The sequence below is a fragment of the Orcinus orca genome, chromosome 4 (assembly GCF_937001465.1).
Source record: "Orcinus orca chromosome 4, mOrcOrc1.1, whole genome shotgun sequence".
Taxonomy (NCBI): Eukaryota; Metazoa; Chordata; class Mammalia; order Artiodactyla; family Delphinidae; genus Orcinus; species Orcinus orca.
The window spans coordinates 81,801,858-81,816,414 of NC_064562.1; the positions used below are offsets into that span (position 1 = coordinate 81,801,858).

Here is a 14,557-nt window from a genome sequence, read left to right on the forward strand (position 1 = left end):
CAAGGACTCTTCTAAACTATGTAGATTCAGCAATGAGTAAAACAAAGTCCTTCCTCCCGTGAAGCTTTCATTCTAATGAAAGGGAGACAGACAATAAACATATAAATGTACAGTATGTCAGATAGTGATAAGGATTATAAAGTAGGGTAAGCAGGAAAGGGGGACCCCGAGCAAAGTGATGAAGAGGGATAGGATGCAATTCCATATCAAGTGGTCGGGGAAAGCCACTCTAATGAGGTGGTTCAAAAGTAGAGACCTGAATGGAAAGAAGTAAACCGTTGTGGATTTCTGGGAGAAGCCCTATCAGGTGGAGAGAATAGGAAGTGCAAAAACCCTGAGGCAGAAGCGTACTTGGAGCATTCAAAGAACCCCAAATGTAGCTGGAGTGGAGTGAGGGAGAGAGGATATGTAGATGAGATTAGAGTTATTCTGGAGTGGGTAGTGCAGAGCTAATCATTCCTTTCTGCACAGTATGCTGATTCCGTGGCATGTGTCTATGACATCATATAGTAATTATTTGACTACGTATCTGTTTTCCTAAGACTTCACCAAATCCTCCCTCAAACAGGGCATCTTCTTATATGTCGTTCTAATTCCTGGTGTGTTGCCTAGCACTTAGGAGATCTTCTTGGCCTCTACTGACAGTAACAAAGTGAAGATTTTACATTCTGCTCGAGAGTGTCATAAGGCATTCACTCACATTCCTGTCTGTTTATGTTTCTATTTATCATTCTATGAGTCTGTAATGATGGTTTCATGGGAGAACAAACTGCCTTTTGCTGAAGAGCCTCTTTCTCCTTTCAGCTGCCTGAAATGAGCTTGTCTTTCAAGGCATTACTTAAACTGAAGAATTGATGAATAATAATTGATGCATCAGAATTGCCTTCATGGTGGAGGTAGCATTTGAGCTAAGCTTTGAAAATGAAGATTTTCACAAGCAGAGAAGCCCATAAATCACTAATAACCACTCTTAAAAAACCTCTTCCTTCCTTGCTTCCAAACTGAGTTCTTTGCCTGGTTAGACTTCCTTAGTTAAAGGTATCTTTATCTCCCACCAGGGGAGACTTCAAAGACAGGTAGCTTGAAGATATTATATAAAATTATGACCTTATCAAACTACGATACTCCATATATTCTGATATTTGTTTTCCATTGTGTGTGTGTCTGTGTGTCTGTGTTGGTGTGTGTGTGAGAGAGATCTGCTGGTTCTTGGCAAAAAAAAAAAAGCCGAAAACAAAAAAGCAACAGTTTTAATGTATCTATCTCTGAGAAGTACTGAAAGGGAATGCTCAGTAGATGATGATTAAAATGATGACAGGAGGTAAAGATCAAATAAAGGTGCCTTGCTCAGTATTTAGTAGATAGTAAGTACACATAGATGTGTTTTGAATAGATACGGCATTTAGGCTCGACTATACTATTCGCTGCCAGCTTTAGTTATGTCATTTCAATGTTTCTCACTTTCCTTATCAGTAAATTGATATATTAAAATAGCATTTTATACCCACTTCTTGGAAGGATAACAAAGGTAAAATGAAGTTTCAAACGTTAAAGCATTTGACAAATTAGAGGTGACTGGTAAAAGAAGTTTTCATATATTGAGGTAGGGGGAAGTCATTCTGGTTTATCCGTGAGTTAACTTGAATTTTATGCTAACTAGCCTGTTTGTGGCCTATGAAACATACTTTGTACCTCTTCTTTAATTATGAAAGAAAAGGGCACGTTGACCAGAAGTAAAGAATGTCCATGTTAAAAATAAAGATTAGGGACTTCCCTGGTGGTCCAGGGGTTAAGACTTTGCGCTTCCACTGCCAGGGGCGTGGGTTTGATCCCTGGTCAGGGAACTAAGATCCCTCATGCCATGCAGCCAAAAAGTAATAAGTAAATAAGTAAGTAAGTAAGTAAACAAATAAATAAATAATATTAAATGCCTCCTTTCCTGGGACACCAGAGCTGGTACTCCTTCAATGATAAGACTAACTTTCCAGGTGCCAAGGCCATACTATTCGCTGTGTACCTGCTGATCTTTTTTCTCTTTTTTGAAACCACGTAAGAATGTATCCCTGACTTGTTTGATGTTCTTTCTTCTGATAAGACATAAAATTGTGCTGAAGACTATGCTTCTCCGGAGCAGTTCCTCAGAATTATCTGAGAGGCTGTCTTCCAGGCTATAGTCCTCAGTCTGGCAAATAAAACTCTTTGCTATGCTATTATAAATTGTTTATTGATTATTTTCTTCAACATATGTTATGGTTTAGGCCTTTTGTCCTTTGAACATCCTGAGAAACTGCACATGTGTAGAGTTTTCCTTTGTCTCTAGATACCACAACAAGGAATTAAACCTCAATTATCCATCTTCCTCTGCATTCTGATATATGTTAACACTAAATTCTATGTTGCTAGTTGTTTCTGGCAATTGTATCATCTATTCACATCTACACTGCTATGTAAACTTCACATTCTTTAAGGGTGAAAACAAAATTTTTTTGTTCACCAGATTCTCTCTTACAATATCAAGCAAATGGGAAGTGCTTAGTAAATCCTTAAGTGTTGATCATGAACAGAGAGGACTTAGAAATGAGATGGAGATAGGCTTGATTTTATGAGAATAGAAAATAATTGCTAGCTATTTTGAGCAGAAAAGTACAAATCACATTTAAATAAGGTACATCTGATGGTCTTAAGCATGCAATTTTAGCAAGAATTCTTCTAACTCTGCCATGATGTCTGAGATGAAGAAATCAATTTTTTCCTGGGTTTTCTTCTCTTTTCTGTCTACCCTGTCCCCCAAGGTTATTTCATCCAACCCCAAGACTTTTAATACTGTCTATGTGATATATATCTATGACTCTCAATTTTCTGTCTGCATTCTTAATTTATCGTTAAGCTCAGGACAAGCTGCTCACTCAGATGCTTCACCTGATGCCTCTCTTGGGTATTTAATAGGCATCTGAAACTTATGCCCAAAACAGAACTTGTGAATTCCCTTCCCAAACCTGTCCTATCCCACTTCCAGTCTCTCCCAAGCTTCTCCATCGTATTATGAATAACCACCATCCAACCAGTTGTTCAGCCGAAACCTAAGGAATCATCCTTGATTCCCCTCTTTCCCTCTTGAGTCCCTCTCACGCCTATAAAAATCCATTAGCAAGACCTGTTACTTCTTCCTACAAAATATATCCCAAATCTGTCTACTTCTCTCCATCTCCACTGTCTACTTCTCTCCATCTCCACTGCAATTCACGTAACACAAACCCTTCAATAGTTTCCTGTTACACATAAAATAAAATCCAAACTTCCTACCACGTGATCTATAAGCCCCTTCATGATCTGGCAGCCCTTTGGGTGGCATGTGGCTGTACAGGTTGTGTATTGCCCAACTTTATGCAGTCCCCCACATTTCCTCATTCTGAGTCACTTTTTGTCAACTCTTTAAGTGTCATTCCCTTACATACTCTATGCTTATCCCCTCCCAGTTTCTTCAGGCCTGAATTCCAACTCTGTATCTAACTCTCAGTCCCTAACTTTGTTCCATTATATATACATGTCCCACATGTCCATTATGTATACATGTCAGTATTTTAGCAGAGATGTCTCTACTCATTCACTGAAACTGAAATCTAACTTCCCTCCAGGGACAGCACATCATCCTCATCCTTCTCTACTGTAGACCCACCAGTTTTCTTCACCCAGTTGTACTATGGAGCCTGGAGGAAGTATTGCCATTTCCTTTGCTCTGGTGGGCCACTACCAGACTGTTGTGGTGCCACTTTCTTTTGAAAATCCTCCTCCTTGCCAGTGCATACCTCCTTATTAACCACCTCTGCCTCTCTCTCTTCATTTCCCCTTATTCACAGATGATGTTGGGGTCTGGTACACAGTCTTCCGTTCCTTTACCACTTGGCATCATAACAAGTAACTTGCACATTCTGCTCATCTGTTTTTTGATCTCCTAGAATCTAACTATTCAACAATCTCCATTCATCCACATCAGCAGTCTGCATTTAGGGCCACACTATGGATCTCATTATATCCTAGAACTGTTCCCTCCTTGAATTTTAGGGGCCAAGTTACTTTCTTTGAACCTAATTTCATATTCTGCCAACTTTTTTTTTTCAGATTCCATCTCACTTTTCCCTTTTCTGTCACTCACTACTGTTGACCACTCTATTCTTTTTGAAACTTGCCCCCTTCTTTTCTAGTTCCTAGCTCCTATTTCTTCATGGGCCTCTCTTCAAACAGTACATTCAAGCTATACTAAACCATTTGTAGCTCCAGAGAACATGCTGTAAGGTTTCATACTTCTATACCTTTGTTCATGCTGCACTCTTTTTTTTTTTTTTTTTTTTTTTGTGGTACGCAGGCCTCTCACTGTTGTGGCCTCTCCCATTGTGGAGCACAGGCTCCGGACGTGCAGGCTCAGCGGCCATGGCTCATGGGCCCAGCTGCTCCGTGGCATGTGGGATCCTCCCGGACCAGGGCACGAACCCGTGTCCCCTGCATCGGCAGGCAGACTCTCAACCACGGTGCCACCAGGGAAGCCCCATGCTGCACTCTTTGCTCTGCTGCCAGGAATGCTCCTCCCCATCCTGTACACCTGGTGAACACCTGGTTTTCTTTGAAGGCAACTCAAAACTTATGTCCTATATGAAACTTCTTCTGACCGCTTCCCTTTTTGCTTCACTTAGTCAGAGTTTATTTTTCCCACTTTATAACTCTTGAACATTTTTTTTTTTTTATAAAAACGTTGCTCTGGGACTTCACTGGAGGTCCAGGGGTTAAGACTCTGTGCTCCCAATGTAGGGGGCTCTGGTCCAGGGGTTCGACCCCTGGTTGGGGAACTAAGATCCTGCATGCTGCATGGTGCAGCAAAACAAACAAACAAACAAAAAATTAAAAACATTGCTTCTGTAATGTTTTATTGCATTTGCTTGCTTTACATGTGTGGGTTCTTTTATTTCAGATTCTTCTGAAGGCAAGACTGTGGCTTACTTCTATTTATATCCTCAGTGTCCAACACGGTGTCTGGAATATTGTACATGTCCATTAAAAGTTGGTTGAATATATTATTTATTATACTGATATGAACTGAGCATTTATTCAACAAACATTTATTGAACACCTGTTATTTTCTAGTGTTGGGGATACCAAGCTTCTAGCGCACCATCTAGCAGAACAGATATGTTAAGGAAAACAGGTATGTTAAAACTTACCCCAGATATGGCAAGTACTTAGCAGAGGTGTAAATTTTTCATGGATCAGGTAATATATCTTATTAACCACTGTATTTTGGAGCCTAACTCAGTGATTACACTTAATAAGTGCTTTATAAATAGTGATTGAATGAACTGAACCTGTAAAACATTTTGGGCTCAATCTGTTGACTTCATTGTGCAGCTGTTTAATGTTCTAAGCTGGGATAGCTGGAGAGAAATAGAGAAATCATGAAGGTTTTTGGAGCCATAACGCATCTGGCTGTATTCTGTAGGCAACTGGGCCAGGAGAGGATTTTAAGCAGAAAAATGGTTGAACAAGCTTAGTTTACTAGGAAGCAAACTGAATGGAAGGGAGAAGAGATGGAAAACTGGGAAATGATGGCGGGGGGAGGGTCACTGCTATTGTTCAGTTGACCGAAGACAGTGGATTAAGGCAGTGAGAGGAAGGATAGATGAGGAGAAAGGGCTGGATTCTAGATTTTTGAAGTGGATCAAGATTTAGTGCCAATGAGATGAGGGAAGGAAGATGGAGAAAGTGAGAGAAACCGTTGTCTGTTAGAGGTTTGTGTCCAATAATGTATGTGATAGTAATGTATAAACTAAGAAACATCACACAGCAGTTGGTTGTTTTTATCTTCTCTGGCTGCTCTTAGTTTTGCTGGGCAACACATCACTTTTAAAGAAATGCGTTCAGATCCAAGGAAAATATCATATTTAGAATTAGGATTTATCATTCCTGAGATTTCTCAAGGAGCAGCGAAGATAATCCGAGCAGAGAGGGAGACGAAAAGAAAATCCCTCAGCTCTCTCTTAGGCAGCTTCTTTCCACTTCCCCGAACTTTCGAGGCACCCGGGAGCCTCCGAGCCCCGCCCGTTTATTCCCAGCCCTCACCATTCTTCCGCGACGTCTCCCCGCTAGCCAATCACGCTCCGTAACGTCATTACTATGCGCCCACACTGGATGAGTCGGAGGCCGTCCCACGTGTACTGTGTTGACTGTCAATGTCTCCGGGAGCCCAATTCCCGGAAGCTGTGAGCTCTGAGAGAAGTTCCTGCGCTCGGTGCCCTGAGTCTGCGAATCCCCACCATGAGCACCCCAGGCGTGCTGACCTTCACCCAGCAAGCCTGGGAGCAGGTCCTGGCCAAAGTGAAACGGGCCGTGGTCTACCTGGACGTCGCCTGCGCCGAGAGCCTGCACTGGGGCTGCGGGTCCTCACGGCTGCTGGAGGCGGTGGGGAACTCTGCGTGTTACCTGCGGGAGTTCGAGCCCGCCGCAGTTGGTGGCGGAGCCGAGCAGCCCAAAGCGGTGTTTGTGTTGAGTTGCCTGCTGAAAGGCCGGACCGTGGAGACCCTACGGGACATCATCTGCCGCAGTCACTTCCAGTATTGTGTGGTGGTCACGGCTGTGAATCACGCAGTCCACCTCACGGCCAATCACGTGCCGCCGGCGGCGGCGGCTGAGCTGGAAGGGCAGCAGCCAGTGTTCGAGCAACTGGAGGAGAAGCTGTGTGAGTGGATGGGCAACATGAACTACACGGCTGAGGTGCTGCACGTCCCGTTGTTACTCGCATGTGCTGCTCCCCACCTTGCCTTGACTCCAGCTTTTGCTTCCCTTTTCCCACTATTACCCCAGGATGTGCATATCCTCAACCGTGCCCGATCGGACAAGAGGAGGCTGGGAAACCTGGCTGAGGTGGATGCCACTACCCTAACCCCTGAGCTGCTGCTGACGATTAGGTGCCTGGTGTCCGGCCTCAGTTCCCTGTGTGAGCATTTAGGGGTACGGGAGGAGTGTTTTGCTGTAGGTTCCCTCAGTCGGATCATCGCTGCAGATCTGGCCAATTTTGCTCCCGCCAAGAACAGGAGGAAGACCGCCACAGGCAGGGCATCAGTGGTCTTTGTGGACAGAACTCTGGATCTCACAGGTAAGTGGCGTTTGCTGTGGAAGGCTTCATAACCGCTTTCCAAAGTGCTGGGACTTTCATTGATTCAACATGTATTTTATTGACCTCTAACTATGTGTCAGGTTGAGAAGTCAAAGAAGAGCTAGATGGACACAGTCCCTGATCCCACAGTTTATTGTCTAGAGGGGGGATACAGACAAGCAAATCAGCAAATTTGTTAAATGCTATCTTGGGTAAATACATCCTCAGCGTGCACTGCCCTTTTAAACAAGAACAACTGCATCTAGCCCAGAGATTGGAAAACCAGACTTATGCTGACATGGAGGAGAGCTGTCCACCTGGGAACCTTTTAGACATGTGCCGATATCAGTATTCACAACAATCCTTCATAAGAAAGCTTTAAGTTGTTGGAGAAGTATTAACAGATGAACAAGTGGAGGTAACCTGTACCACAAAACACGAAAATATTACAGTTAGTTGACTTTCAAGTTTCTTTACATGAGTGTTAATAAATGAGGCTGAACTTAAATTTCACCAGAAAATGAGGCTAAACAGAATTGTAGAAAATATGTACAATTGTATTTAGTCTCATTTTCTGGTGAAAATATTTTCAAACGTTCATTTATTCTTAGCTCTCATTCTATTGAAGATTGGGTAATCCCAAATTGTAATATTTATACACGTAAGTAACAAATGTTACCCTTAAAAATAGGTGAAGAAAAAACATTTTCTGATATTTGACATGTGCATTTATTTTCAAAGGTCAACTTTATTGTTCTCTAATTAGGTAGATGTAATGCTGCTGGTAGTGTAGGCTGGCCACACCCAAGTTCAGGGAGAATAATCAGGAAACTGATTTTGGCAAGCATTCCCTTCAGTAGGTTAAAAAAAAAAATGTCAAATGAAGTTAAAAAACCACAACAGGTGCATTTGAATTTTTGACCTTATAAGATTCATTTTCAGATCATAAAATAGAAAGTAAGCTAAGTGGTAATACTGAGATGTAAGCTTAATTAGGTGACTGAAGTAACCAGGTGCTCAGCCTGTCAGTGTGATTTAAATAAAAGTAATCATTGTAATACCCCTGAACTCTTAGAGGATTAAAAACACCTGATGAGTGAGTATATGCTTGTTGAGTTTTTGAGTGTGTGGTATATACTGCTTATGCTTCTATTTCTTTTTGCCCAAAATGTGACATATTGTTTCATAATTAATCAAGGTCACATATTTTTGTGTCCCCCCCCCCCAAAGACTCCAGTTAGGCAAACTTTAATGTCCTGGCCATCCAGCATCATAGCAACTACTCCTTTACATATTATGCATCTCTTCCTTGTATATGACTCTTCTAAATACAGAAAAAAACAAGGTAAGTGTAGCTTCTTGTCCTCTAAAAGCTTACAATACGAAGTAGTCAAGAATGATTTAGAAAATAAGGGCGCTAGGAAGACAAAGTTGCCATTCAGCACAATTATTTTATACTTTCTCTCGCTTCAAGCCTCCAGATTTCCCTCCCCATGTTCACCCCCTCAGCTTTCTTGCTTTTATATAAGCCACCAGAAAACTGTATCTTCTTATCACTAAGTCTACCAACCTTTTTACCTCTGTACCCCACATATTTTTCTTTCCTTCCTTCATATTAAAAGATGTACTGTTCCTGCTACTATCTAGTGCCAACTTTTCCTCCTTTGCAGACTAAATCTTTTCCTTTTTCACTTCTCTCATAGGTTTACTTCTTTCAAATACCCTCCCCTTTCCTAGATCATCATTTTTTTAAAAAAGTCTTTTCTACTAGGTTTTCCCCATCAAAATACACACAGAATGGAACATCTCCTTTCTTGACCCCTCAGGCTCAGTTTCACTTTTGCTCCATTTTTAGCAAACTTAGAAATTTGTACTTGCTGTCTCTACAATCATCTGCTTCAATTTTCCCTTGACTTCAATTAGGCTGTTTGCCCCTCAGTTCTCCTCAGGAACTTCCTTTGTCAAGATCACTGGTGGCCTCCATGTCACCAAATCCAATATTCAATTATCAGAATCCATTTTACTCAATCTGAAAGCAGCATTTGTCACAACAGAGTAGAGGATGTAAATAGTTAAAAAAAAATACAAATATTAAAGAAGTACAGAAGACATACAGATCATGCAGTTTCTTGTGTAATCCCATCAAAACATAAAACTGGCGACATGTTATTTGCTTGCTCACAACCCTCCCATCACACCCACTATCAAATCTAAGTTCCTTAGCACGGTTTCCAAGGCCATACATCATCTGCCTGTGTGTACCTATCCCACCTCATCCCTTATTGATCTCCCCCCACACACTGCTCTCCTGGCATGCTGGCCACCTTGCCATTTCTCAACATGCGAAGTATGTCCCAGCCCCAGGGCCTTTGATGTTCTTGTGCAGCTCAGCTTGGAATGCTCTTCCTTCAGGTGTCTACATGGTTTTGTCGCTCACTTCCTTCGAATCTCCACTCACATGTCTCCTCCTCAGACAAGCCTTCCCTGACCACTTTCTTTAGACACTCTCTAACCCCTTACCCTGCTTTATTTGTCATAGTCTTTACCACTACCTAACATGCTAATTGACTGTCAGTTGCCTGTCTCCTCCCATTTGAACGGAAGCTCGTGAAGGGAGGGGCTCTATTTTGTTTACTGTTTATTAACTAGCACTCAGAAGAGTGCCTTGAAAATAGTAGGTATTCAGTAAATATTTATTGAATGAATGGATGAATGAACAGGTGAATTAAAGGTTGCTGAGAGCTAGACTTTCATTGAGGTTAGTGTACTTATTTTTTCTGATTGAAAATACTTCTGAGATTCCTAAGTTGCATCACTAGTCATTCACAAATGCAGCGGGGCACACATTTTCTGAATATTCTAAAATTTGACAATTTGGGACCACAGTAGTATTTGAGAAAGGAAATAATAATATTAACTAATCATATTTATGTGATTATTTAATGGATAAAAATCACTTCCACATTACCTTATTTGATCTTCTCAACAAATTAGGTGAGTTAAGTATTAGTTATCATTTCAAGAATAAAAAATTGAGGCTCTGAAGTTGTTCTTTACTGGAAAAAAGAAAAGCAGAAACATTAAGTAGTAGGCCAGATGTGACAGGATTGCTCCAATATTTCTATTAGTGACCGAGGTCAGCATCTTTTGTTTTCTGAATTGTCAGAGTTAAGTGCTCACTTTCTTTGTACTTGTTTAGGATCCTTCTGCCAGTAGGTGGGCTTCCAGGGTGTGCTTTAAATTGGTGATGGTACTCATTAAGCAAACTGGTGTGGGAGAAGACATTTTAGGTACATGAGACCATGTAAAAGGATATTTAATGTTAAAAGGGGCATTGTTCAAAGGGAGCAAATGGGAGGTCTCTCTGGGTAGATTCAAGGCAACAGGTAAAGAGAAAGAAAAATTCATTTACTTTGTCCAGGGCTTAGGAGGAACCATGAAAGTATTGTTTTCAATAGAATGCCAAGAGAACTATGCAAGCTGATGATAAAGCAATGGGAGTGAACCTCCCAAAAGTTCCTTGAGGTATTTCCCAAGTACATTTAAAATTATAAGGACTCTGCTTCCTTCCTACTTTACTGAATAATTCAGTGGAAGAGCATCTAGGTGGGGCTAAGCAAGATAGGTGTCCATGCAGGGAGGAGAGCGCTACCAGGCCTGGGTGAGGGAGCTCAAGTTGGGTGAGATCTCCTGAGTGGGGAGAGGTGCCTGCATGAGGTGGTGGGTGGCAGCAACAGTGGCCTGGTGGGATAGGAGATAAAGGGAAGCCAGAGTGGGTGGCATAAAGGGGTGTCCCTGGGGCGCAACTATCTACCTCTCTACTGGTGTATGGAACGAGTTTGATTTGTGGTCCCCTCTGAAACCAGTAAGCTTTGGCATAGTGTAGCCAAGAAAAGGTCCATGATCTACTTCCCATTTTTAAATTATGACATTCTCTCCTTCAGAAGGGATCTAAATTATATCTGGCTGGTGGAGGGTAGATTTTGGAGGATAGACACTAATTGGAGCAAGTTTGTTACTATGTCCTAATAACTTATAAATTGAAGTTTTTTTAATGGATACCTTTTGGATAACCCTCCATACTATCTTCCAGATGGTCAGTTTAATGGTTCATTTATTTCAAAAATGTTTCAACATAGTGTTATTATTCCATATTGGTAATCCTCAGGGCTGGTTTTCAGTTGGTGCATAGCTGTATTGTCAAACCTGTTTTTTAAATACTAAAGTACTTCTGTACTAGCCAGTAAAGGGAAATTCTCTACTTGTTGAGAATTACCTGTTACTGTTGCCTGGTGGAGGCGAGTGATAGGGCTTAGGAGCATTGTGGTGTGGATGCAGCTGACCCCCAGGGGTGTTGAGGCAGCAGAGGGAACTCATGCTGGTAGTGACGGTTGTAGAGATGCAGCACTTCTCCTCTGCTCCAGAGTGGCCCAAAATTGGATGGGGTGGTAGGGTAGGTGGTGTTGGTGGCACTGTTTTTGGCGCGGGTGCTTTCCAACCTTGATCCAGGCTCTGGCGTCCAGGAGCATACCTGATCACCATGCTCAATATTTTTACTGATCTTTCTGGATGCAACAAGCATAAGGAGCTGGGGAGCTCATGGCTTGTTGTTACAAGAATTTGGCGTGGGGCTTCCCTGGTGGCGCGGTGGTTGAGAGTCCGCCTGCCGATGCAGGGGACGCGGGTTCGTGCCCCGGTCCGGGAGGATCCCACGTGCTGGGGAGCGGCTGGGCCCGTGGACCGTGGCCGCTGGGCCTGCGCGTCCGGAGCCTGTGCCCCGCAACGGGAGAGGCCGCGGCAATGAGAGGTCCGCGTTCTGGGAAAAAAAAAAAAAAAATTGGCGTCGTTTCTTTTCTTTTCTTTTTTTAATTTTTAGTGGAGTACAGTTGATTAAAAATGCTATGCTAGTTTCTGCTCTACAGCAAAGTGAATCAGCTATACATATACCGGTGTGGTTTCTTGCATCATATTGTGGTTTAGACAGCATGTGGGGCATTGTTTAGCCAGGGATAGCTGTAGCATATAGATGATTACACCAACAGTTTCTAAAAGTCAAAAGGTAATTGGAAATGATCGGAATGACTTGAATGGTTTGAATTGCAATTTAAATTATGCGACAGCAGTTTTTTCCGTACGCGGGCCTCTCACTGTTGTGGCCTCTCCCGTTGCGGAGCACAGGCTCTGACGCGCAGGCTCAGCGGCCGTGGCTCACGGGACCAGCCGCTCCGTGGCATGTAGGAACCCGTGTCCCCTGCATCGGCAGGCGGACTCTCAACCACTGCGCCACCAGGGAAGCTCCAGCAGTTTTAATATAGCGGCCAAAGGGAAATACATTTTTAGTTTTCTATTTAGATGTTAATTTATATACCTAGTATATTAATTTGTTATTTGTTGTTAAATATTTTGGATGCCATTTTTGATAATTTACCATTAGAAGATTTATATGCCTATGTATATATTCTTGGATGTAAAACTGACACTACCAAAAATAACCTCCAATAGTTCATAAATATTCGGCAGTGTTAATATCATGCTTACAATTTTGAGAAATTTCTCTTTTTGTCATCATCTTTGCTGAAAGTAATATCGCTTTGTCTAATAGTTGGGTTTTTTTTTTCAGTAAACATTTATTGAGTGCCTGCTATGTGCCAAGCATTGTTCCAGGTCTAGGGAAACATTGGTGAACAAGATAGACAAGTTCCTTGCTCCCTTGAAGCAGTTGATAAGCTCTCAGGGCTGAAAAGTAGAGAAAGTTTGTTGCAATTGTTTGAGAAGTAAATGGCCACCAGTGTCTGTTGCTACGATTTTGGCATACTTCTGCCATGTCTAGCCCACACAGAAGCTTGTGTCTCTGCAGAGTGCTTCAGGCATGTTTGCATAGGGGATTTAAATACAGCATTCTACGGACTGTTCTGGCTTCTAATTTGTTTCAAGGGACAATTAAAAAGGTAGACGTGATTTATGAATCTCGAAAAGTTTGAGTCTGGTTTTCTTTCCATTCTTTTCTGGCTCTTGAGATCGACTAGAGAGCTTTGTTGATAGTCTACAAGTTCAAGATCAAAAGATAGGAGGTGGCGGTAACTCTGGGAAATAAATTTCCTTTCTTGGTTCAATTCTCCTGAATTTTAGTTTCATGTAAACTTTTAAATTAAATTTAGTCAGTTAAAGGTTAACTCCCAATTCAATGGGTGGTTCTTAATCCTGGGATTATGGTATACTTGTGCATTTATATTTGCTTTAAGGTGTGATTGTATATTATTTTGTTAAAGTCTTGAAATTTGAGACTATTAATAGTGGCTAACATTTGAGAGCATACTACTTTTCTCAGCAATCTATATATATAAACTCCTTTAATATTCATAATAATTCTTTTATAATGATCCCCATTTCACAGATGAGGCAATGGAGACATATAGGAGTTAACTAACTTACTCAAGATCACACAGCTTGTAAATGGCAGAGTCAGGGTTTGAACCTTGGCAGCTTGCTCTAGAGCCTGTGCTCATAATCTCTCTCATATGTGAGGCTATCATCGTCCTGGTTAGTAGAGATGATGCTGATATGGCCTCTAGAAGCTAGCACCTTCCAAGACTAAACACAGTTGTTGGACTCTGGTGCTGCCTTAGTATTCAAAGAAGTGACTTATTCTTTCCTCCCCCATCTCCCCCAATCTGATTTTCCACAAAATGCAAAATAACCAATTAATATCTTTATTTTAGGGTTCAGAGGATACTGTTTAAAATAAGCATAGGTATGAGGAACAATTGAGAAGCCATTTAAGGCTCTGACTAGATTGCAGGTGTTAGAGCCAGACCAGTATAATAACTTCAAGTCCTAGCTTAGTGACTTACTTGTTGTTTGATTCTCATTGAGCCTTTTTAGGGTTTTCTCATTTGTAAACAGGGGAAAAGAGTGACCTTGAAGTGCTGTTGGAAACATATGAAATCATCCATCCATCCATCCATTATATAACTAAAACAGTAGATAAGAGATTAAAAAGTGATAGGGTTTCCATTTTATTTTATTTTATTATTTTTCAAGCTTTTAAAAAATTATTTTATTTATTTTTGGCTGTGTTGGGTCTTTGTTGCTGTGTGCAGGCTTTCTCTAGTTGCGTTGAGCTGGGGCTACTCTTCGTTGCGGTGCGCAGGCTTCTCATTGTGGTGGCTTCTCTTGTTGCAGAGCACGGGCTCTAGGCATGCAGGCTTCAGTAGTTGTGGCTCGTGGGCTCAGTAGTTGTGGCTCGCAGGCTCTAGAGCTCAGGCTCAGTAGTTGTGGCACACAGGCTTAGTTGCTCCATGGCATGTGGGATCTTCCCGGACCAGGGCTCAAACCTGTGTCCCCTGCGTTGGCAGGCAGATTCTTAACCAGTGTGCCACGAGGGAAGCCCGGGTCTCCATTTTAGATAGCATAGCT

The 14,557-nt window shown here is 41.9% G+C and overlaps 1 protein-coding gene across 5 annotated transcripts in view; it reads left to right on the plus strand.

The window, feature by feature from the left end:
• Positions 1-6,162: 6,162 nt before the first annotated feature.
• The window catches only part of SCFD2 (sec1 family domain containing 2), a 411,092-nt gene continuing 402,697 nt past the window's right edge, over positions 6,163-14,557 (plus strand). For all 5 annotated transcript variants that reach the window (XR_004482531.2, XM_004268274.4, XM_033425442.2 and 2 more), the window contains exon 1: positions 6,163-7,141. Coding sequence is in view for 4 of the 5 variants with exons in the window: in XM_004268274.4 (XP_004268322.1) it covers positions 6,304-7,141 (838 nt within the window). In the remaining variant the exon portion in view is untranslated. The remainder of the gene's footprint in view (positions 7,142-14,557) is intronic.